Source organism: Nymphalis io, chromosome 4 (assembly GCF_905147045.1).
Source record: "Nymphalis io chromosome 4, ilAglIoxx1.1, whole genome shotgun sequence".
In the NCBI taxonomy this organism is placed as follows: Eukaryota; Metazoa; Arthropoda; class Insecta; order Lepidoptera; family Nymphalidae; genus Nymphalis; species Nymphalis io.
In genome coordinates, this window is record NC_065891.1 from 9,378,813 (window position 1) to 9,402,533 (window position 23,721).

The 23,721-nt window shown below is 31.7% G+C and overlaps 1 protein-coding gene across 1 annotated transcript; it reads right to left on the reverse strand.

Moving 5' to 3' along the window:
• Positions 1-1,108: 1,108 nt before the first annotated feature.
• Positions 1,109-22,331, reverse strand: LOC126781835 (gamma-aminobutyric acid receptor alpha-like). Its single transcript, XM_050506916.1, has 11 exons — positions 22,217-22,331; positions 6,940-7,286; positions 6,787-6,854; positions 6,488-6,708; positions 5,930-6,012; positions 5,003-5,137; positions 2,958-3,085; positions 2,602-2,787; positions 2,388-2,519; positions 2,040-2,223; positions 1,109-1,303 (listed from the first exon to the last, which is right to left on the reverse strand). The coding sequence occupies exons 1-11, from the start codon at positions 22,261-22,263 to the stop codon at positions 1,140-1,142; spliced, it is 1,695 nt and encodes a 564-aa protein (XP_050362873.1). The 5' UTR covers positions 22,264-22,331; the 3' UTR covers positions 1,109-1,139.
• Positions 22,332-23,721: the final 1,390 nt, after the last annotated feature.

A 23,721-nucleotide genomic window follows, 5' to 3' on the forward strand; every position in this document is an offset into this window, starting at 1 on the left:
ATTTAGCACAAAAGTTAGGATAAAATACTGCCACTATTCGTGTGCTGTCTGTACATTTCAAGGTACACGATGATAGAATACAGCGTTCAATCTATTTTATAAATATCATTTACTGGTGGTAGGGCTTTGTGCAAGCCCGTCTGGGTAGGTACCAGCCACTCATCAGATATTCTACCGCAAAACAGCGATACTTGATATTGTTGTGTTCCGGTTTGAAGGGTGAGTGAGCCAGTGTAATTACAGGCACAAGGGACATAAAATCTTAGTTCCCAATGTTGGTGGCGCATTGGCTATAAGCGATGGTTGACATTTCTTACAATGCAAATGTCTAAGGGCGTTTGGTGACCACTTACCATCAGGTGGCCCATATGCTCGTCCACCTTCCTATTCTATAAAAAAAAAATACCCAATGTATGTAATCGTAATAACTTTGTTTTATTACGATTATTTTGTGTTATATTACTAGTATATACTAGTAATCTAAAAATCAAGGAGAAAAAAACGCGTGTTAATAGAGAAGAGATTTTATAATTAGCAAAAAATACCTTTGTGAGAATAGGTCAGCAGAAACATTTTATATTTTATTTGTTTTTGATTATATTCATTAGTTCATAAATTTTAATCGTAGTTTGATTTTTTGTTAGTATGGCAAAATGTTACAATAAATATTGTAACTATTATTATAGATTTTATTATCATTTTCTTATATTTTAGTTTTAGTTTATAAAAAAAGTTTCAGTGATATAATTTAGGGATATTAAATAAAATAAAATTAACCGAATTTATTATAGGTATTACTACATACTTTAATATATTAATAATTATACATTATACACACAATCTTAACCTAATATAATAAATGTATTGAATAATTCAAGAGTATTTAATTTTGACTTAAACAAACTTCCAGGTGACACAATTTTAATAAATATTCACTAAACATATGACTATCACTTATACGTTGTATTACAAGTGTACACTGTAATTCTTAAAATGATTATCGAGATATTTTAACTTAATTTATCTAGTAGAATATTATTAACACACAAAATCAGTAATAATAGTCATTCTACTTTAGTCACAATTATAAAGTATTGTACCTCGCAGCTTTATGTACTCGGAATTAGCTTTGCTTTCATTTAATGTGACAGAGTATTGATTGGATTGTCGCTCCAGGCGAACGCGTCGTTAGATAAAGCATAAATCATCCAGTAGAAGAGGTTTAGAAGAGCGAACGATGCTGGAAACAGGACGCGAGCCGCCTTGTCTATATGCGACACACTATTAATGTGTCTCCGATTACCTAATTGGAAAAAAATTTCAATTTATTGTAAACATTATATGACGTTAATTTATAGAAGTACAATTAATTTTATTTTATATTACAGTTAATATTGTATTGTAAATTTAGATAAAATTTCATACACCATTTTTTAGTAATAGTCCCAAAAATGTAGTATAAACGCATTTTTGGGTGCTAAAATTACTGGACAAGAATATTTATATATTTAAATAAACTTTATCCTTTATAAAAAAGTCTGTACTGTTTTTAACATAAGTCACCGTTTTCGAGATATATGCAAAAATACGTTTTTCTACCAAAATCCAATCGAAAAATGGAGTAGCGGGATTATATTATGCAGAGCGAATGTCTAAAAATCTTGGACTATACGTATTACAAGTTTGTAATGTAATTACTTATAAATATTGTTTAGACGGTGTTAGTTAAGCAATTCTGTGACTTCTTTTTTCGAACGTCAAAACAATAATGTCAGAAAAAGATTAATTAGTGTTTAATTAAAGAGCATTTATAAGTAAAGCTGTTATCTATTATTTGTTTTTTGTTGTGTAAAAAAGCTCACGTCTCATTATATTATATGAGCATATTTTGTGTATTTAGGAAAAAGAATTACAAAGCCAATTTTTCAAATAAATAAAGTCAAGACAAACCAAACTTAATAGAAAAACGGTGCTGTAATGATTTTTTATTTTTTTTTAATGTCTGCAATTATGTATACATCTCCCTTTATTATACTAACCGGCCTCCCTCTGTCTCTGTCGGCGGTACTGGTCGTCCCCTGCCAGGCAGTACAGCAGCTGCCTCCAGCGCGGCACTCTGACCTCGGTCTGCGTGGTGCGCTCCATGGTCAGGCGGACGGCGGTTTGCTGTGGTTGTTGTGATATATCTGTCTGACCGTGATTTTCAGTGGCGGTGGAAAAACTCTAGAAAAATAAAAAGCAACAACTTTTATAAAGTTGCGAAATTCTTAATTCATTATATGTAATAATCCGTCAAAATTCTCTGTTATATTTATATATTGAAAAAAATAATTATTTAAAAAATTTAAATTTTTAAAGTTAATTAATAGGTAAGTGATTCTACTCACGAAATTGTTACCCGATCGAACAGAGCTACGTCGACGAACTGCTAGTTGTCGAGCTGCAAATGCGTCTCCACCGACTTCTTCAATTAAATCTTCCCACTCTGAGTCATCTATCACAATTTCTCCAGATCCTACCTATCAAAAACAATAATTCGGACAATCTAATTATAATGATAGTAATTTAATTAGCATTTTCATTCAATTATTATCAGTTTACCTTTGTAAAATAATGAACGCCAGCAAACTCAAGTAGCGTAGCGATGCAATAGAAAAAACTCATAAGCAGGAACCAATCTAAAGCGGTAGCATACCGCACTTTAGGCAGATCTGTGCGAGAATCCAGACTTATTGTTGATAGGGTTAAAACCGTCGTTATTCCAAGTCCGACTCGATCTGACGTTGCCTTAAAGCAAAAATGTTATATTACTTACAATAATGTAATGTTAAATTTTATAAATAGTTTAATATTTATTTATTATTGTATGATTATGATTAATTTACAACGTACTAAAGGTTGCCAGGTAATTAAATAAAGGCTATGATTAGATATAATAAGATATATTAAATATTAACCTCACGATGTATCCAAAAAGACACCCAAGAGAGTACCACAATCAAGATACAGGGCACGTACACTTGGATGAGGAAATATCCTGTGTGCCGCTGAAGATTGAACGACACTTGGAGCACCGAGAAGTCCCCTGAATTATGTCATAAATATTGTTTAAATGTAGTTCTAAGGTTATTGTCTTTACGGTTATGCTTAATGCATTGGGTCTTTTAATATAATTTTCATTTGTCGTCTCTTCAAAAGTAGATAGCAATAAAGAAAATCTTAATACTATCCTATAAATATATTATTTTACAAAAGAATTGTATTCTCTACCAATCAACAATTAAACGTAGAATTAGTAGACGTGACAAATTAAAAAAAATAAATAAATAAGACTGGTGGTAGGGCTTTGTGCAAGCTCGTCTGGGTAGGTACCACCCACTCATCAGATATTCTACCGCAAAACAGCAATACTTGATATTGTTGTGTTCTGGTTTGAAGGGTGAGTGAGCCAGTGTAATTACAGGCACAAGGGACATAAAATCTTAGTTCCCAAGGTTGGTGGCGCATTGGATATGTAAGCGATGGTTGACATTTCTTACAATGCCAATGTCTAAGAGCGTTGGTGACCACTTACCATCAGGTGGCCCATATGCTCGTCCGCCTTCCTTTTCTATAAAAAAAAAAATAAGTAATTTTAATAATAAGAACACATACACGCACAATATTATTTTGCTGCCCTTCGATCAACAATTGCTGCCTCTGTCTGCTGGTAAATCCGCTACTACACTCTAACATTTACTAATACTAGCAATATTATCATAATTTAATAAATGAAATATGTCTTTATTCATTCGAAGTGAGTGCGAAAACGGTAAATTTTTTGAAGCGTAAAAGCAGACTTGTGTCCTCATAAGCCCGACGCTCGTGGCGCTACACATGATGTTCGCTACAAGCTTTTAAAGGAAAGAAATCTGAAATCATATTTGTACAGAAAAGTGTGTGAAAAGTCTTTCCGAAAGGCAATTTAGATAAATGTGCCTCGACGCGTTGCGAACGTTAAATATTTAACATAGTTTATTTTTAGACGTTTCTTTTATATTAAACAAGTAGGTATAAAAGAGAAATAAATCGCCTTTTTTTAACAAGACTTATAATTATTTTTATATTTATTGTGCCAATGATTGTAGATGTGACTTCCGCTATTGGCTAGATTTTTTTTTAAATATTTATTATATTATAAATATAAGACAATATAGTACTAACGTAATAGCCACTAAAATATAAAAGTCATCAAAGAGTTATCCTTTATTAACATTACATGAAAAAATAAATAAAAATCGTTACGAGACAGAATTGTGCGCACGTCCAGATATTTCATAATCATAATCATTTTATATAAACGGATTTATTTGGCTCGGATTTTGCATATCTCAATCGAAGTGTGCGAAATCACATTAAGCGTTAAGCGGATAACGCTCGCTAGCCAGGGTCGCGTTTAGTGGGACGAAGGCTGTTATGAGAGGCTGGGATCGAGTGCTTTTGCCTACCTACGATATTGATAGCGTTAGCATATTTAGCTTTTCTAGATTTTATTAATTTCACACTCTTTATATCCCAAGTGTCTGACGTAACCGATGATACAACGTCATCACATTTATGAAAGTGTTAATATTAATAAAAGGAGATGTCTCGAAGTTTCCTATTTCGTTTCCGATGTATGTTATATAATTACTTTGGTAGTAAGCTTAATTATCCTCATAATTTCCGTGCCTTGATGAATTATTGTGGATTCATTTTTCTAATTGCTATTTAAGAGACGAAGATCTAATAACTATTTGTTATACTTTATAATTTATATGTTTGGTCATTTATTTTTACGAATATATAATATGTTTGATATAAGATTAAAATATTCTGATATAAATTAGAGAGGTTGATGCGAACTGACATGGATGTACTAACTGCTAATACAGATAATTTTAATTTTTTTTATTAATTAATTCACTATTTGCGCATGTGTTTCTGGTTATGTGAATTTGGCACAATTTTATTATCATCTTACCTTCTCGTCTGGTGAAAGTGAAATTTCTGTATGGGAAGCTGATTAGGTCGAACTGTGATAACGTCATGCCGGGTACGAAATTGACGCTCTGCGAATTCTGCCATTGATATACTAACTGCTGGTTTGAGTACGCATCTTCAGTCATGAAAAACAAAAACACGTATTGTAGGAATTAATCTTGTTACTGTGTGTGTATCATGAGCATATAAACACGTGATGATGTTTATATGATCACATTACAATGCGTGACTTCGGATTAATTCTGGTTAATAGGCTACTCTCACATACGTAAGAACCAAGATGGCTCAGTTGCTGCAGTTCAGATTCACATCGGCGGTGAAGGAAAAAATCTTGAGGAAATCTGCACCATCCTACCATCCTACCATTGGATGAAATACAGTTTCGATGAGTAGCGTAGTGTAATAATTTTCAAGCTTTCTTGCTATACTTGCTTTTATTTTACTATTTTTTATTTTACTCATATAAAATTTAACCCTAATCATATTTGATTTCATTAACCAGTTTTTGATGCAAACTTAGTCATTCTAATGCTAAAGAGCAATTATTTGTATTAGTTTAGAGAGTCAGTGAGCTAGGGTCTAAGAGAGGTGAGAACCACCATGTATCAAAATGTCCATTTGCTCGTTGGCCTGCGTTCCTCGTTAGCTAATGTGGTTGTATAAATTAACAGTACATTACGTAATAACTACATTAAGGTATTATACTCGCACCTAAATATATTTCACTTAACAGTTAAGTCATATTTAAATATATCGATTTGTTGTCCTATAAAAATATACGAATAGGTGTTCAAGTATTTGGCGGTATTGTAAGCTGATTTTGCATGCTCTGATAACTTCTTACGGCCGTGAGGTTTTCCTAAATCGTCACTGGTTGGAATATATCTTGAAATCAATGAATACTTACAGCTGCCGAGGATGAGCGGACACGATTGCCGATCCATCGGGAAATTACGAAGCTCCATCGGACATTTCGCTTTAATCGTTAACCTGTAGTGTGACGAAATGTTATATAAATTACGAAAATTTGATAATTCATCGAGGTTTTCGAAAAGTAAGATGTTAAAAGATTTATTGTTCAAACGTACATTTGATGTGCAATTTATAAGCAGTGAGATACCATAATTGTGTTGTCGGGTAACCGGAGCGTCAACATTTTTCACATTGCCAATTAAAATGTACGCTGTGTTTTTAGCGACGACAAAATTAATGTTTTTTTCTCGTTGGGCATCATTTATATTTTTCATAAATTTTATTTTTATAGTTTTCAAGTTCGTTTACATATAAAAGTTTATTTATATATTTTCATAGCGAAAAAATTTAATATCTTTTATTAATAATAATTGTATTTATGAAAATTTAGATATAATTTGATTGATACATATGATAATATGATATGAAACCAATTCAAATAGTTTTTAATTACGCTTAATAGTACTTTTCGTAATAAGACCTGGGTACTTACCGCATAGAGTATAGAATGTCGCCGTGTTGACTGATCCTCAGTAACTTATTAGGCACGGTAATAGTGTGAACGTATGAATGCTTTCCGTTGTAAAAGTAGGTATCTGGACGCCATATTCTTTCTAACATTTTAATAGAAAGGGATAAGGAGCGAATTGGGCCTAGGAATGACAAACGTGTGTCCCTCCAGTATTGCCTGAAGTAGCAGTCCATTGAATAATCCTAGTTATGAAAATGTAAACAAGCATTAGATTCTAACTAATATTACTTACATACTCAATATGATTGAAGTTTACATACCATATCCAGTTCAGAGACTGGACCCATACTTCTAATTAAGATGTTTGTTTGTACAACCGTAGGATATCCTGTTATTAACAAATAAAAGTAAATAATAAAGTACATAAACTTTGTTATAATTTATGATATTATCTTATGTACTTTTGCACGTACCTTTACCGTGTGTGGGTAGTTGGGAATTCTCGTAGTTCTTTAACAGGTTCTCTAAGACAAGTGTGATGTTTTTCGACACAGCATCGTTTATGCTTCTCTTTGTTTTCCATAAGTTAGCGTTAGTTTTCTCGTCGGTATCGTTAACATAACTTGAAAACAATACGCCAGAGCTTTTGTCCCAGTGGTCATCTATGTTCTCTCTTGACAGATTGTTAGCAATTGCAGATAAAATCTTCGGAGAGTCTCCCGATGTACTGCTGTCATGTGACTTGAAGGATGTCAGCGTTATTGGAAATGTTCCATTTTTTGTCGTCAAATAAATTGCTCCTTTTGCGAGCGCTTGTTCGCTGATTTGTAAAGATTTTAAATATATTATGAATTTTAGAAAAAGCAAACATTTAATGGGTATAAAATGAATTGCATACAGTTCAACTTACATTTTGTTCTATATATTTAACCTGTTATGTCTAAAATAACACGTGATGTTTACCAATGCTTATTTCATTTCAGTATTATTTTAGCAATATACCGCTCTCTATTTATGCAATTCGGTACCAATGTTTTACCTTTACTGAAAAAACGTCTACGTCGCCCTTTTTATTTGGTATTATGTAAAACAGGGTTGCCTGATGGTATTTCAATGAGAAATTGCAAAATGTGTTTCTTTTTATTCATTTATTTTCATTATTCATTGAAAGTGTTAGTATTTTGTGTGTATAATATGTTTTATCCTAAAAACAACGTTGTCAGTGTTTATTTTTAGTTTTCTTCATTTCGTTTCGCAGCGACAGGCGCTTCCTAATCGGATGTAGTCACTGTAGAACAGTGAACAACATAAACCTTTAAAGACCGAATTTTCTCACTTATTTTACAAAATATATAATCTTTACTTTTAGTTTAGAGCTTTATTATTATCATGGAAAATAAGTTACTTAGTCGTAAAACAAAAAAAACCATGGACTTATATGACTATACTATTATTCGGATTCTTATTATTTAATTCATACTTCGGTGGATTTCTGGAGATAGTAAGGAGTGTGTGTTGAAGCCACTATATTTTAAGATGTAGATGCACGCTATCAAACTTAAACTGCACAATATGCTTACTAGGCGTGATGCAAAAATAAGCGTGATTTAAAAAACAAATAATGCAATACTATATTTAGCAAAATTTAACAATTTGTATAAGGAAAATAGTTTGAAATTGACAACCTCGAAGTGAACACTTATTGTAATTGAATTACCACGCGAGATGATTGCGACTTCTCCATATCATTGATTGCTCAAGAGCTCGCTCCCTTTCAATTCAAGTAAAAACTACGCAGTGATTTAAGCCCATTTGAAACTTTATAAACTCGGTTCGTTATCTATCACAGATTTAGTTAGCGAGTAGGAATAGTTAAAGAGAGAAGATAAACATTCTTTTGAATGTTTAGCTTTATTAGACGAGTTGAACAGAGACAATATTTGTAACTAAAGTTTAAGGAAATTAGTATTAGTAGACTTTTTACGAGATTTTATTTCACTTCACTTTATTTATATAGGTATGCAGACTGTCAAATGGGCCACCTAATAGTAAGTGGTGACCATCGTACATAGACATTGGCACTGTAAGATATACTGATCATCCCTTACGTCGCCAATAAGCAATCTTGTGAACTATGATATTGCTGTTTAGCGGTAGAATATATGACGAGGTGGTACTTCTCAGACGTGCTTGCACAAAGCTAAAGTATTTGTATGTAAAACCGTATGAAAATCCCTTCGGTAGTTTTTGAGTTTATCGCGATAAAATAGACAGACAGACAAACGCGGCGGGAGGACTTTATTTTATAAAATGTAGTGATCAGTAATAAATTAAGCTGTGTTATAAAGTCACATGTCTAATGATTTCTTTTAACTGAAGTACCGATCCAACAATTAAAGCATAACACAAGAATACTAACATTTTTAGCGCGAATTTTATGTATAATTGAATTCTTTTTAACAAATTTTTCTGAAAGAAAGCAAACTTTATAATAAAAATAATCTTTACTTCGAAGTAATCTGATGGATGGGCAAAGTTTTAGATGTCGCCGACTCAATTTAGATGTTTAAATTATTAATTTTTTTTTACAAACGTTTTAAAAAATACGATGTAAATAAAACATTGTTACCTTAAAATAAATGAAACCTTAATAATAAGATTACTATTATGAAGTATATAATCGTACTGCATGATCGACTTTATGATTTATGCACTACGATTCATCTATTACAAGGCAGCAGCTGTTTTTTTTTCCAATAAAGACCGACTTAATTTTAGTATAATATAATATGTATTAAAAACAATAATAATATTTATTATTATTCTATACCGTATTGTAGCGTTCTAGTATAACATACAAAAAACTTTTTAGAAATAATGTTCTAAATACAAAATTTCATGTCTATGTTGTTGAACGTCGAAGAATGCGTTTGTAGATAGGCATAATATCGATTTCGGCCGTAATCTAACTAATTTCTATTAATCTTACTAATTTTAATTTAAGATTTAATAAGATTTAATAAGAGATTTAATCCACTTATTTATATACAGCTTTAGAATATTATTATATATCGACATTTGTGAAATTTAATATTGTGGTGCTGGTGCTAAAAAGACCAGTATCAATAAGCTTTAAAAATGTACTGTGGTCTTTTTCACACCAGGCCACAGAATACGTTTTAATACATTCTATCTTTTTGTCGACATACAATTAAATAATATTTATATTATAATGAGATGGTATAATGGAGCATGGTAGCATACGTAACATAACGCGTACTGAAACCGCGAAAAAGTTGATGTACCAGCCGATTTATTTGGAGCCTCGCCAGGCTTTTCAGAATATGTTTCGTTTATGCATGAACTGTATAATTTTTTAGTTTTCAATTTCTTTTTTGTTTCTTCAGCGCTATTCGATACATTCTGTTGTATCTATTCTATCGTCATTTTTAGACAAATTCGAAATGCTTACTTTGAAACAATATAATGTTAATGCACAATAATGTTGATTAATTTGTTAAAAACAGTGACAAATATTGTATAAACTCGAGAAGTAAAAGAAAACTTGAAACACCTCGGGCAAGGTCCTTGATTCTTTAATAAAATTCCACAAATACTTTTGCATTGTTTAATAATTAATAAATTTGAAACTCATGTTAAAAATACTTCAATAAATACTTGTGTTCAATAAAAGATTATATATTATATAGATTGTATATAATAAATAACAGTGGACTTTAAATGCAATTTATTCTTCATTTAAAGATCCTACTTGAATTAAGTGTATTTTATATTTAATGTAGAATTCAGTAATTAGAAGAGTAATAATTAAATATTAAAATGAAAATTGCGATACCTAAGGCTTGTACCTCCTCCTTTAGATTATCAAGGTAAGCCTTCAAGTACTTCTGTATAATATACATTATATATAACTACAATTAATTGATCTTTAATAACGTAGGCATGACTTTAGTGCAATTCTTAAATATCCAAAACTTTTTAGAATAAATTTTAGTTCAACTCTATAACGTAGGCACAACAACAATGTTATGTCGCAGAAGGAGGCAGCGGAGCGCAATCAAAGGCTCCGCTGATCCACTTCGCCGAAGAAGACCGGGGAGAAGGCGTTGGCGCTCTGCGCACCTTTTTCTTCCTTCTAACGTAAGTCTTGCCGGGGTTAGGAAGTTTCTGTACTCCGAGAACCCCCTAAGATTTGAAGACCCGTAGATGCGAGTCAACCGTCGGGGCGTCACGGCAGTATGAGCGCAAGCGATCCCGTGACGCTCCCCGAGATGTGGTAAAGATACCCCTGGGTTTTTTAGTAGGTATTCCGGCATGCTCAGCGCCGGCGAATCCCACATACCCCCCACTTTAAGTGGGGGCAACGCGTAAACGCGTTTTCCAGCGTAAAAAAAAAAACAAAAACAAAAAAGGCACAACCACAATCGTCACGGTAGCATGCGCAAGCGGTCCCGTGATGCCCCCCGAAAGTCGGTGAGGGTACCGCTTGTTTTTTAGTGGGTACTCCGGCGCCTTCAGTACCGGCTAGTCCCACATACTCTCCCACCTCATGTGGGGGAAACGCGTAAATGTGTTTTTCCAGGGAAAAAATAAAATACACAACCATATTATTTTTTGTAGGCATTAATCCAAAATATAAACAAATAAATTTACAAGCTGCACTTAATACTTATGTTACTATAATACTAGAACTTTAATTTCACTATGTCTTTATCTTCTAATGAGCCGCAATTTTTTTCGTATACTAAATATTTTTCTTTATATTACAATACGACTAGAAAGAAAATTCTTTAACTTATATAATATGTTAAGTCTGATACCATGTATGCAGTAACGGTCAGAAGTGTAAATGAAAGTTATGTTGACACTTATAGCAGGTCGTTTCTCTATTTACCGAGTTAGAAAACTTCGTCCATTAGTGCTTATTCTTTCTTAAAAATCTATATAACGACTTTATTAAATTCAACGTAGTATTATTATTATGAGCCTAGCTATTTAACGCCATAAAACATAACACTGTATATTTTCCGAATAAGCATAATATAGGAAAATGTTTAGGATAATTCGAAAATTGAGACGTATTTGAGTAAATTGCGATTGGATTGAGTTTAGAACTATTATTACGTTAAATTTAGATTTTTCCACCGTCGAGAACGAGATAGACACAATTGAAGCACATGAAAATTCATTAGAGCTTGCCTGGATTTGATCACGCAATCATCGGTTAAGATACACGTGTTCTAACCGCTGGGTCATCTCGACTCTAATTTTAGTTTATATGTTTATTACTGTAATGTATGGGGTAGTTTTAGAATATTACTTTTATAACTGTGGGTAATTGTAAACCCATGTATGGTGGTCTCTCGCTATTAAACGCTCAACCGAATAGACGTCTTTTATCCCATCCTCGTCGCCACTGTTGAATATGTGAATAATATATAATATTATTGATAATTGTTTGAGGATAATTACTGAGCGCAATAAAAGACGTCCATTCGGTTGAGCGTTTAATAGCGAGAGACCACCATACATGGGTTTACAATTACCCACAGTTATAAAAGTAATATTCTAAAACTACCCCATACATTACAATTACAAGTTTCAAAAATTTTAATTTATATACAAAATTTTACTTAAACTTTATATAGTAAAAAGATTTTCGAATTCAAGTTATTCCATATTCTTTATATAATTTATATACATTTCTTCTTTGTAGCTACAGAAGCCTTGATTGTGAGCTCTTATTGATGACAGAGAGCTCTCATCGATACAAGCACTCTTTGGTGAATACCGAAGTGTTACAAGTTTTCAATTCTGACAAACCAACTTTTAAAACCTTCACCTCGTATTTTATTTATGAAAATATAATATAAGAAATAAAATATATCTCGATTCGGTCGCAAGGAAGTCGGGAATCGTATTTGAGTAATCTTTTCAGAATAACACAATCATATTAACTTTAAGCTAAAAGCTTATATAATAATAAGGCTCATGAATTTAAGTCTCGTTGTGGCAACAATATCATCACGTAGTCAATTAAAATTATCTAATACGTCATCAAACTTCCATAAATCATTAGTTAAGGAGTGATAATATTTACTCTTTAAAAAAAAAAACAGGCAGTTGAGTTGTTATATTTTTATTATTAAGAAAGGTATCATTTTATTAAAACGTTTATATATTGAATTTAAATATTTATAACAGAAACTGAATTTTTCAACCCATATAATGATCAAGCTAAGCAACATGGGGTACGTCGTAATCGAGAGCTCGAACCAAATCGTAAAGAAATATAAGTATATTACTGAACAAAAATACAATATTGATTATTTGCAAATTCGGTTGTTCAGAAGATAAGGTCCGAGGATCTGTAAGCACACAGAGATGTCCGATTAAAACAACAGCGCTCGGCAGCGGAGGTCCGACACTTTGAAACTGCTCGAGAATGTAGCCTAGAGCCATCAAAGCGTGGCCGACATACGGCAGATATACCTCTAGAACGCATTGCAATTCCAACATTTGTTTGAATCGATCATACTGATACGAGTTCAGAATTTCTATTGAGCGCTGACCTCAACTCTTGATATTCACCGATTATTGAGAAAATATTTGCGATGAGAAAATAGCAGTTTGCGTTTAACTTCCAAGTTGTCTGGTTGTCATTGAAATAAGGTGAATCTTTGATTACATTTTGTAAGTCCGGGATACTTGCTATGATATGTCCGGTCATGATGAGAATACTTCCAACATAATGTTTGCTTATATCTTGGATAAGGAATTTTTCAAAAATGTAACCAAGAACAACCATGCAATTCCCAACTATCGCTAAATTTACGTCTATGTTAGTCATGAAATCTTTACTGCCACTTTCTTCGTAACAAACGCAGCATCTCTGGCGGTTTATTCGTTATTCGTACACATTATGTATATGTTGTTTATATTTAGATTATGGTCGGTGCTTTGATAATATTATATAATATTGAAAAGTTTGTAGTTATTTTAAATTTAGGTATTTATGAATTAGATACGACATGATTATGAAATTTCAATTCTTACATTCTGTCGTTTTGACGTTATTGTCAAAGCTATTTTTTTCCTTAAAATCTGCTATAGAAACGTTTTTAACGTCTACTCTTTATTCTGCTAGGTTTGTTACTTAATGTCTGAATATACTCTACGTTTACTTGTTATTTGTTTGAAGAGAGAGTGACTGGTTTTAAGCGGTGGAACAAAATAAAATTCAAATTTCCCAAATACTGTCAGAAGTAACAATAAAATCATAATTTACTTGAATGTTATGCGACGGAGGAAGGAGAGACTACTTCATCTTAAGAAACTCCTTAGTCATTGTTAAATTAAATTAGGCCATTGTACAGATGCGGTACGGCGAACTGACTTGGTTATTTGTTTTTATATAGAAAGGTAAATTCCTTCAAGGAAAAAGGCCCAGAGTAAGCATTTGTTTTGGGTACTAGCTCAACTTTGGGCAAAATTGTATTCTCAGGTGTACATGAAATTTATAAGGACTACTAGTAAGCATTGCAGTCGTCTACTTATCGTTACATTTTAGTATAACAAGTTTTGTTTTTTTACAAATTTAATAAATAATAAAAAATCTAAGCATTTTTATATTAACAAGCTTTTTTTTTAATTTCCTTTGTATCTGTTGATTAGCAGAATCGAGATAACCCAGTGGTCATTTTTCCGACATTTTAAACAATCATCGTCATATGTCAGTCAATTTACACAAAACTTTAATAAATTATCAACCTTTCCCATGGATCGCTCAGTCAATTGGTGAAAACCATATGAGAATCCATTGGGTAGTTTACGTTCAGGCAGACAGACAAACGCGGCATGGAGACTTTGTTTAAGAATATGTAATGATTATAATTAAATTAATAAAAATATTTTTTATATTTTTCTCTAATCTGAGCTATGCGGATAGTCAGATATTTATACTATTTACCGCGAGATTGACTAAGAAAAATTTTTATAAACTCATCGATCATATCTTATAAGTTTTGTGATCACTGATAACACAGTGACAAAGAACACATGTGGCCTGACCATCAATAACAGTTATTTTATGTGTGTAACATATATTACATAAGAAGTAAGAAAAGTTCTAAAAGTTTATTTTTTCTAATCTTGCTTAAAAGAAAATAGTTTTCTGTCTTTTTTTATTAGCCTGTGCACCAGTTAATAGCAGTTAAAAAATATATAGTCTGTAGACAGATAGCACAGTGAGACACAAAAGGAATCTCCGATTGGATTCTATTCGGAGGTAGAATTTGTTATTTTAAGCGTTTAAGAGTTAGTTTGTTTATATTGAATAGATATATAGACAATTTATAGACAAGATAGAGAGACTGTTGCGGGTTTCAACCCAGGCAAACGACTTTCATGTGCTTTATAAAAAGTGTCAGATATCAATTAGTCTATTCTTAGTAAAAGCAAAGTTCCGACATCTGCAGTACACTATCATAGTATTAGCGTAATGGCGGTTGACACCCTTATATAAATTTTATCTAGCATTTCTGTTTTATTTTACCTAGTGTTTATAGCTTGTGCCAACTTGTAGTTATTCGAAGCGACACTTGCTTCAAGTTGCGTAAAGTATCAGCCTATAAATGTCCCACGACTGGGCAAAGGCCTCCTCGCCTTCAGATTTTTGAGATTATTACAAGTAGCATAGATTCATATGTAGCAAAATTCCAATCGACATGTGTATGCTCTTTTAATAGTTACGGGCGCAAATTGAGCTGTTTTAAAACTCAAAAGTGCTTGATTTTTTAACAGAGATTAGTCGAAACTTTCACTATTAGAGCAGGTAGGTTGAAATAAAGATTCCCTTTTTTGTTTCATATTCATATACTTGGCAACTTGACCGTTTTATTTATATTTATGCATACAGCAGCTTTCACGTGAAGTGTACAAATATTTGCATAGGGGGAGTTTTGTTTGGCTAGATATTATTAAAAAAATGCTTCCATCCGTTTATTGCAACGAACAATTGCAAGTCCTCGAGAGCAGGTTTCCATGGGACGTGGTAGTCACTTTCCAACAGGTGAGCCTAGTGCGTGTTTGCACACTCTTCATTAAAAAAAAATTGAAATGTTCCAAATATGTAATTCTAAAAAAACTTGTTTCAGGTAAAATATTTAAAATAAGATTTTATATAACGTAGGAATCATGTCATCTGATAACTAGGTTTCAATCGAGAAGCTGTAGGATCGATGTCTTTTGAGTGGTGGTTGACATTGACGGCGTCATCTAATCGTCTAATAAAATTGGCACCTTATCAAGTGACCTGCTCTTGTTAACTCACTCTAAAACCGCGAAGATGTAATATTATGCACCAAAACCTGTTATGTGTAAAATAAGCCATCTACGTCTTATTTAACTGAAAAGTCAATATTTTAATTCGGATTTGATTCGAATCCCCTTGTAATATGTTTGTTTCAAATCTTTATTCTTTTATTTCTATAAGCTTTTAGTTTTATTTAGGTTACTTAAAAGAATTATGTATGTAATGTATTTATTTCTAATTTGTTACTTAGTTTTAGTTTTATTAAAAATTGAACAAGGTCCAAAGGTGCTGTATTAAACAGTACAGTACAGTAACAGCCTGTTAATGTCCCACTGCTGGGCTAAGGCCTCCTCTCCCTTTTTGGGGAGAAGGTTTAGAGCTTATTCCACCACGCTGCTCCAATGTATTAAAACGAAAGCAAATATATAGAACTTCCTCATTTTTAAGTCGTATAAAAAATATCATTATAAGGAATGTACATTTATATGTTTAATGTCTTTCTAATTTCTTGTTTTTATCGAAGACTGAATTTCCTAGCATGTTAATGTTACTTATGCAACACAAGTGACAGTATGTATAAGAGGAAACCTAATTTTATTGTCTGAACAGGGAATTTAAATCTTTTATTCAACAAAGGCTTGCAGTGGTTTTGCAAAACAAACGAAGATCATTGAAACCAGTTTCATATGTTATAAAAAAAAAATATATTCGTAGGAAATCGTAACTAACCTTTATTGTTAGCGTAATTCTACATTATATGCTTTTTTCAACTGCCCCTTTTGAAGTTAATATGGCTATTTGCGAGTTACCAAAACCAAAACAATCATTTCTGTTATTATCCCTGTCTGTTTATCTGGGGTGATCCTTAAAACGGCTAAAATTACAAATTGAGATAACTGAATTATTATAAGAAGTATTTCAAGTCATTGTTTCATCAAAATCGGTCGACTCTATCAAAAGTTAAAGTTCACGTACCTACGAATTTTCGTTGTTATAATATATGTAGCGGTCATAAGCCTATATTCAATTTCAATTTCAATTTCTGAGGCGGTCAATTTCTGAATCGCAGTGTCCAGATTTTCCGGAGTAGAATAACTTTCTCCAAACATATTAGGATTCGCTTTTCATTCAAATTGATTCGATTGCCGTTTAATTTTATTGCCTAATCATCATAATCAAAATTCAGATAAATGCGAACCCGCGGGCGAATCGCTAGTCATAAATAATATGCATTAAAAATTAAACCAATTGTACAATATCAACTCCGTAGCATAAGAGGAAGTGGTTCTTCATTTTTTTTCATTTCAATTAATTTTTCATGATTTAACATAATTTATATTGCAAGTTCAAATGAAAGTTTTTAAATATGACTGTAAGGAACTGTTAGATTTAAAATATAGCACCATGGATACAAAACATTAAGTAAAGATTTTGTGACGACAAAACCGTTGTATTTGAAATTGAATCGAGTTTATTCAGATCATAGCGAATCAAAGGGAAAGTTGATAAAGAACATAATAATTAAATGAGACCCAGCCCTTCGCATTTCGACCCATTTCTTTATTTTCAAAATAAAATTCGTCACATTAAATCCGTGCGAACACTCAAAGGACACTCGTAAATTTCAATATTCTTAAAATGTTTAGGGTCGAAACTCTGAAAGGACCTTTATATATACAATGTGACTGCGATAAGCACGCACGGGATGTGATATTTTCAGTTAAGGCCCTCGAGCGAACAACGAGAGATAGCGGGCTCTTTATTGAATTCCTATGCAACGCATACACTACGTTTTTGTGACTATAAAAATGAGCTTAATTTGTATAAAAATGACATAGGACACAGCACGAGTACAAAGTGAATAAATTGAATATTGTTAAAGTAGGTTGTATATTTCTGGTTTATATTTTTTTAAATTATCGTTTATAAAGGTGACAGGCTCGCGGTCTCTCGTTACTCGAAAGCGTTGGGTATGTTATCAGATATACAAGAAGTCTTTTATGCGCACTAAAATATACGATATCGCTGTCCTCTTCAGTATATTGGTTTTCAGGTCATGGTATTCGGTTTAATGTTCAGTAAGGCTTTCAATCCTAATCTATCAACCTGCTGAGAGACGAAGTGTGGGTGGGTTCTTGTTTTGTATTAACATTGAGCGATGAGTATTTGAGCAAAGAACACATTATAACATCTGACACGATTCATTTCGCCTCGAACCATTGATTGGAATATCGTATTTGCTATATTACATCCGGTATTCGGCTTAGAGCTCTATCTCAGTTATGAGAACGAGGTCGGAGATATACGAGAAATCAGGCAAATGTTAGTGAATATTAATCTAGAGATTTGTACAAAATAATTCGTAAGCATTAGATGTTAAGGGACTTGTTACATTTAAATTTATATACATATATTTAATAACAGTAGTAATAGAGCTACTTCTGTTGTAAGAACTTACTACGTATATCAGTCGTAAAATATTATAAATCTTCTGAGAGTGATACTCTTTTTCGATGGGTATATCTTTAAATTCAATCCTTATTATAGTTGATGCCGCCTATAATTTTCTCGAATTTTACGATCGTGGTCTGTTGTGACTTTTGAGTTTGTTCTTACAAAACAGCTCTAGAAATCACATCCACGTACATTACTATTTTACATGAATTAAATTATATTAAATATTAGTTACTCTCTATAATTACTGATACAAGACCATTGGCGTTCCTTTTAATTCTATTTTTTGGTTAAATAAAAAAAATCTTTTGTATTTACCTGTTTTTAACAATTGCAATAAGTGCTAAATCTTAAGTTTTTACATCAATAAAAAGTTAGTGGGTTTTTCTATCGAACATTCTCAGTAGCAGCCCGGAGTCTGGAAGTTAAAAGTGTGTACACTCTCGTGTCTCGGAAAGCACGAAAAGCCGCTGGTCCTGCGCCTGAACTCTTTCCAGTCGTGTCGATTGCCGTCCCGTCAGATTATGTGAGCTAGGAAATACAGAGTGCACCCGTGTTGGCGCACACACTTGTGCACTATATTATGTCCTGCGAAGTTGGCTAATCTTGAAATTGGCCGCCGTGGCCGAAATCGGTCTGGAGGACATTATTATTATTAGATATTCTGCTTAATCAATTATATACTTCTAAGTTTAAAAAAATTGTAAGGGTTTTTAAAAGAAAGTATTCTTTTTCTACTTCTTTAAATGAAACCCTATATATTTAATATTGTGACTTTGATAATAATTTATAAGTCGTAAAGACTTGATAGAAGGTATTATAAAATATATTTTTTTGCATAAACAAGTTTGAAAGTTTCTTTCTATCCCGATTCGTGATTTTTAAATCAATATAGTTTTTTTTTAAATAATTAAAATTAAATTTTTTTATAAGACGGATATTTAAATTATCTAAATTTCTATAATTTGATGTAATTTAAAATAAAATGAACTGTGTGCTTAAGCCCGAACTTCTAAAATAATATTACAACTATTATCCCTAATTATTTATTTGGAATATCCTTCATATTTGTTGTTTATATTATGGCATATTTGTTGTTGTTGTTCATATATGGTGTAAAATTTCATTAGTTAAAAAAAACTTATTATATTGAACGGATTGTATTGCCCCAACTCAATGAATCAATTAAAAATTATTAAAGTAAAATAACATCTTAATCGTAAAATTCATTATGACCGATGTACTACATTTACAAAGTAATGAAACTGTGTAACGCGATGGAAAAAATAAATTCAATAAAAGCTACGCATAAAATGTAAAGTAACGCAGCGCTCTACGCGTCTTGCTCGCAATTACTGGTAAATCCAGTTACTGTAATGTGGGCATTTTGTTACGGTTTTATCTACCTTAAAATTATACCCATTTATCAAGATACAACTGTTCTTGATGGTAAAACATTGAATGCTTCTGTTTGGGTTTTTTTAAGGTTATTAAGGTTGAATTTTAAAAATTGGTTACAGCCATATTAATGATTTCCATATTAGAGAAAATAGTAAAAAGCATAGCATAATAAATAATCCTTAGTCATGTTTTGGTACATGCAACAATATTAAAAAAAATATTGTCTTTTTTTTAAAGTGATAGACAGCCTTGTAAATTGACTACCTGATGGTAGTAGTCATGCCAATGCGCCGCTATCCTTGGGAACAGACGGCTCGTCTCTTGTGGCTTCTAAGCAGTAGAATACGTCATGAATCTGTCTATCCAGAATAGCTTTCATAAACCCTTACCACCAAGTGAATTAAGTAATGACCTAACTACTTTATTAGTATATTTTACATACCAAGCTTAACACATGGCTTTAAACATAGCCTAAGATAAGGCATTTTCATATAGGCATATATTAAGTTATGGCGCATAATAAACTACTACCCTCGGAATAATAAATAATAATAAATAGTATTTAAGTTAACTTTCTTAGGTAAATGCCACTACCATATACATACAACTCGTTACACGTCTGTCTATACAGAAATTTGATGACTCATAAAGGATCTTCATATTAGAAAACTGAACTATGAAAGGTTGCTTGTATTTTATATATGCAGTCATGCAGTCAGATCAAGGACACTTTTAAAGGATTAGTTTTAAAGTTGTAGTTCTTCGGCGGAGGGTTAATAAGTAAGTCAATAAAAAAAAATGACGAGCTGGTTGGCGTGGTTGTTAGATACTTGCCTTTAACGCCGAAGGTTGTGGGTTCGATTCCTATCCAGGACAGACATTTGTGTGCATGAACATGTCTGTTTGTCCTGAGTCTGGGTGTAAGTATCTATATAATTATGTATTTACAAAAGAAAAGTAGTATATCAGTTGTTTGGTTTCCATAGTACAAACTCTGTACAAGCTTAATTTGGGATCAGATAGCCGTGTGTGAATAATGTCCCAGAATAAAAAAAATTAGCGATTTTTGTATGTACAAAAAGTTATAGTTATTTATAAAATAATAGGCATATTTTAAAGAAAAAATTATTCAATTGTTCCATGTAAAAGTCACTTATATCATATGATATTTAATTCATCTTTTACTAAAACCAGATAGGGTGCATATATAAAAGCGACTATGTTCTTGTAATATTCATAGATGTTTTTATTTTACGTCAACTATTTATAAGTATGTTAGCGTGAGTCAAATAACAACTGTATTTTAAGCCATTTTTAGAAATGGCAATCCCTTTTAACTGAAATTTTGCACACTATTATGTTATATACTTTTGTTTTTAAATTTGTTAAGGTATTTAAAATATCAAAGATCTTAAATTCAAAACTGAAGTTAATTGGAAAGCTTAAGCCACATACTTCACAAGTGAGATGCTCTATAAACGTAAGGTATTCGAAAAAGGTTTTCGTTTAAACTAAAATTTTACGAGAGCTGCGGTTTAATAGCGAAAAAGGTAAACTTTAAGTTTCAGCGCACTTACTAAAATATTAATTTCCGTAAACTTTCATCATGATGAAAATTAGCAATATAACTTAGATGAAATGAAGACTCCGAGAGTTTTTTTGCACGTAATATCTCTTAAAGTAACTGAGTGTATTTATCTTGAAGTGAAATTAGTGCAACAAATTTGTTTTCAAAAAGTATGAACGTAGTTAAGACTATTTACTTATATTTTGATTAGTAGAACTAAATAGAAACGGCTTTACTTATACACGTTGCTTAGCGGCTATATTGATGAATACTGATTTCTCTCTTTTTGTCATTATTGATTTGAAATTCAAAAGAAGAATACACATAATTGTTAAATAAATTATCTATTAACGTTTACGAGTAAGGCCGTTAGATTTTGAGAATGTTTTAAGCAAGAAAGTTAAATAAAAATATGAAAAAATATTTTTTGTGCTAATTATGAGGCAAATAATATTATATTACGGACTATCGATATAAGTATTAAATAATCGTTATTTTTAATATATTTATTTTCTTTATGATTTTAATATGAACCGTTTTGCGAGAAGTTAATTGATTGGTGTATTATATTTTATCTGTTACATTCCTTACTTATATTTATTTCATGATAATAGATATCTGTACGAGATTGCTTAAAGCAATAAGCCTTTGTACACTCTGATTCTAATAATTTTATTTGTTTTCTTTCTTAAAAAATGTGTTGAGAAATCTAGACGCTTGACGAGGGTTATCTTAATATTATCAATAAGGATGCGCTGCCTTCACCTTACGTTGTTACTGAGCTACAACGTTACTTGGTAACTTATTTTATATATGTTTAGTAAATAACGTCATTATATTCTGCAGGAGTACCTAACTTCTCCCTTTGTACATTAGTGTAGAGATACCGGTATATCGTTGTTATTTAAAATGAAACAAATTTTATGGTAATATTAAAAAAAATACACAAATAATAACTTTAAATATTTCTTATAATAATAAAACTATTACTTACCCCAAAAGAAGTATGATGCAAGTTATGACTAAATTTTCGTATATCATTGTTAAAAATTTCGTACGTTCACTTTGGTTGCAATAGTTATGCGTTTTTTATGTAAGGTTGATATCGAGCAAATTGCACTTCTGCGGCGCCCTAATCAGTAGCTGAGATGATTCCCGTCTTGTTGGTTCGCGCGCTCCGAGTCCGCCGCGACTCTACTTGAAGTTCTGCCAACCACGCATGCGCTGATCTTTCCTGATGCCTGAAAACCAATCGCCTTACACCGCAACTTTGTTTGACACACACTACTGTTAATAAAAGTTTAAATTACTTTAATTGTATAATTAAATGTGACTCGATAGGAATTCGAAATACGAACCAAATTAACGTCTGGTATGTTTCATCATTAACAAACAAATCAGTTATATCAGGGCTTATAACATTTACTAACAAAAAAAGAATCATATGGGACACTAAAGCTTAAAATAAATATTCTTTGTCAAAAATGTTGAATGATAAACTAATTTTCTGAAATGTTTTCAAAAAATCACTTTTATGAGGAATATATGGAGAAACTATATGTTATTATATGCTAAATAATTCGCACTGGTAGAAGAAAAATGTATTTTGGATGTAGAGGAAGGAGTAACTGTGACAAATTTCAAGTTAATCGGGCGGATACTTGCGGCGGCGTGATGAGTGGTATTTCGTTTATATATATATATATGTACATGCAATCTATATATATATATATAAACTTATATAATAATATATACAAGAAAAAGAATAAATAATATAATAATAAGAAAAAGAATAAAATTAATTTCATTCTATTTTTTCAATATGTTCCTTTTCTGTGGCGTATAAAAACTCTAATGCTTTTTGAATACATTATATTGAATTCTCTCGCATGAACATCTCAGCAAGCTCAGTAATGTTATTTACCTACATAGTTAACGGGTGAACCATTCTGAAAGGACGACGGGACTTTGAGTGAAAACACTGGCAAACGTAAACGACAACATTATTTCAAGTAGGCATTTTAGTCCTGCGAAGGTATGTCGCATTTAAGCGTATATTAATGTCCAAGGAATATTTTGGAAAATAAATTTACCTTTCATGGATTTATTTTCCAAAATACTCCCGTACGATAAACATCTTGTAAGGCAAGCTTTTCTTAGTTTCTTCGAAAGATATTTCTTTGAATGCTTAAAAAAATAATTTCGAAGAATGCAGTTATATAGTCTAAGCATGCAGTTATTTACAAGAAATATATTTATTCATTGTTAATATTAAGAAATATGTTTTATTTAACAATAAAATAATCATGTTGCCGATCTCATGATGTATCTCATGAATTGTAATAAAACATTATTCTAATATTTCAATAATTATATATTTTTTGTATAATTAACTACCACCTATCGTATTAGCTACGTGCAAGCATTATTATAAACAAAAACCGATCAAATATAAATGCCTTTTTGGATGTGTAAGGGATCGTTAATATTTCTTACAAT

Excerpts from the sequence above, each read along its gene's own strand:
- LOC126781835 (XM_050506916.1), bottom strand. The coding sequence starts at position 22,263 with ATGATATACGAAAATTTAGTCATAACTTGCATCATACTTCTTTTGGG. Across the intron at positions 2,520-2,601 it reads GCGTTCATTATTTTACAAAG|GTAGGATCTGGAGAAATTGT; the intron begins GTAAACTGATAA and ends TGTTTTTGATAG. Across the intron at positions 2,224-2,387 it reads TTCGATCGGGTAACAATTTC|AGTTTTTCCACCGCCACTGA; the intron begins GTGAGTAGAATC and ends TTATTTTTCTAG.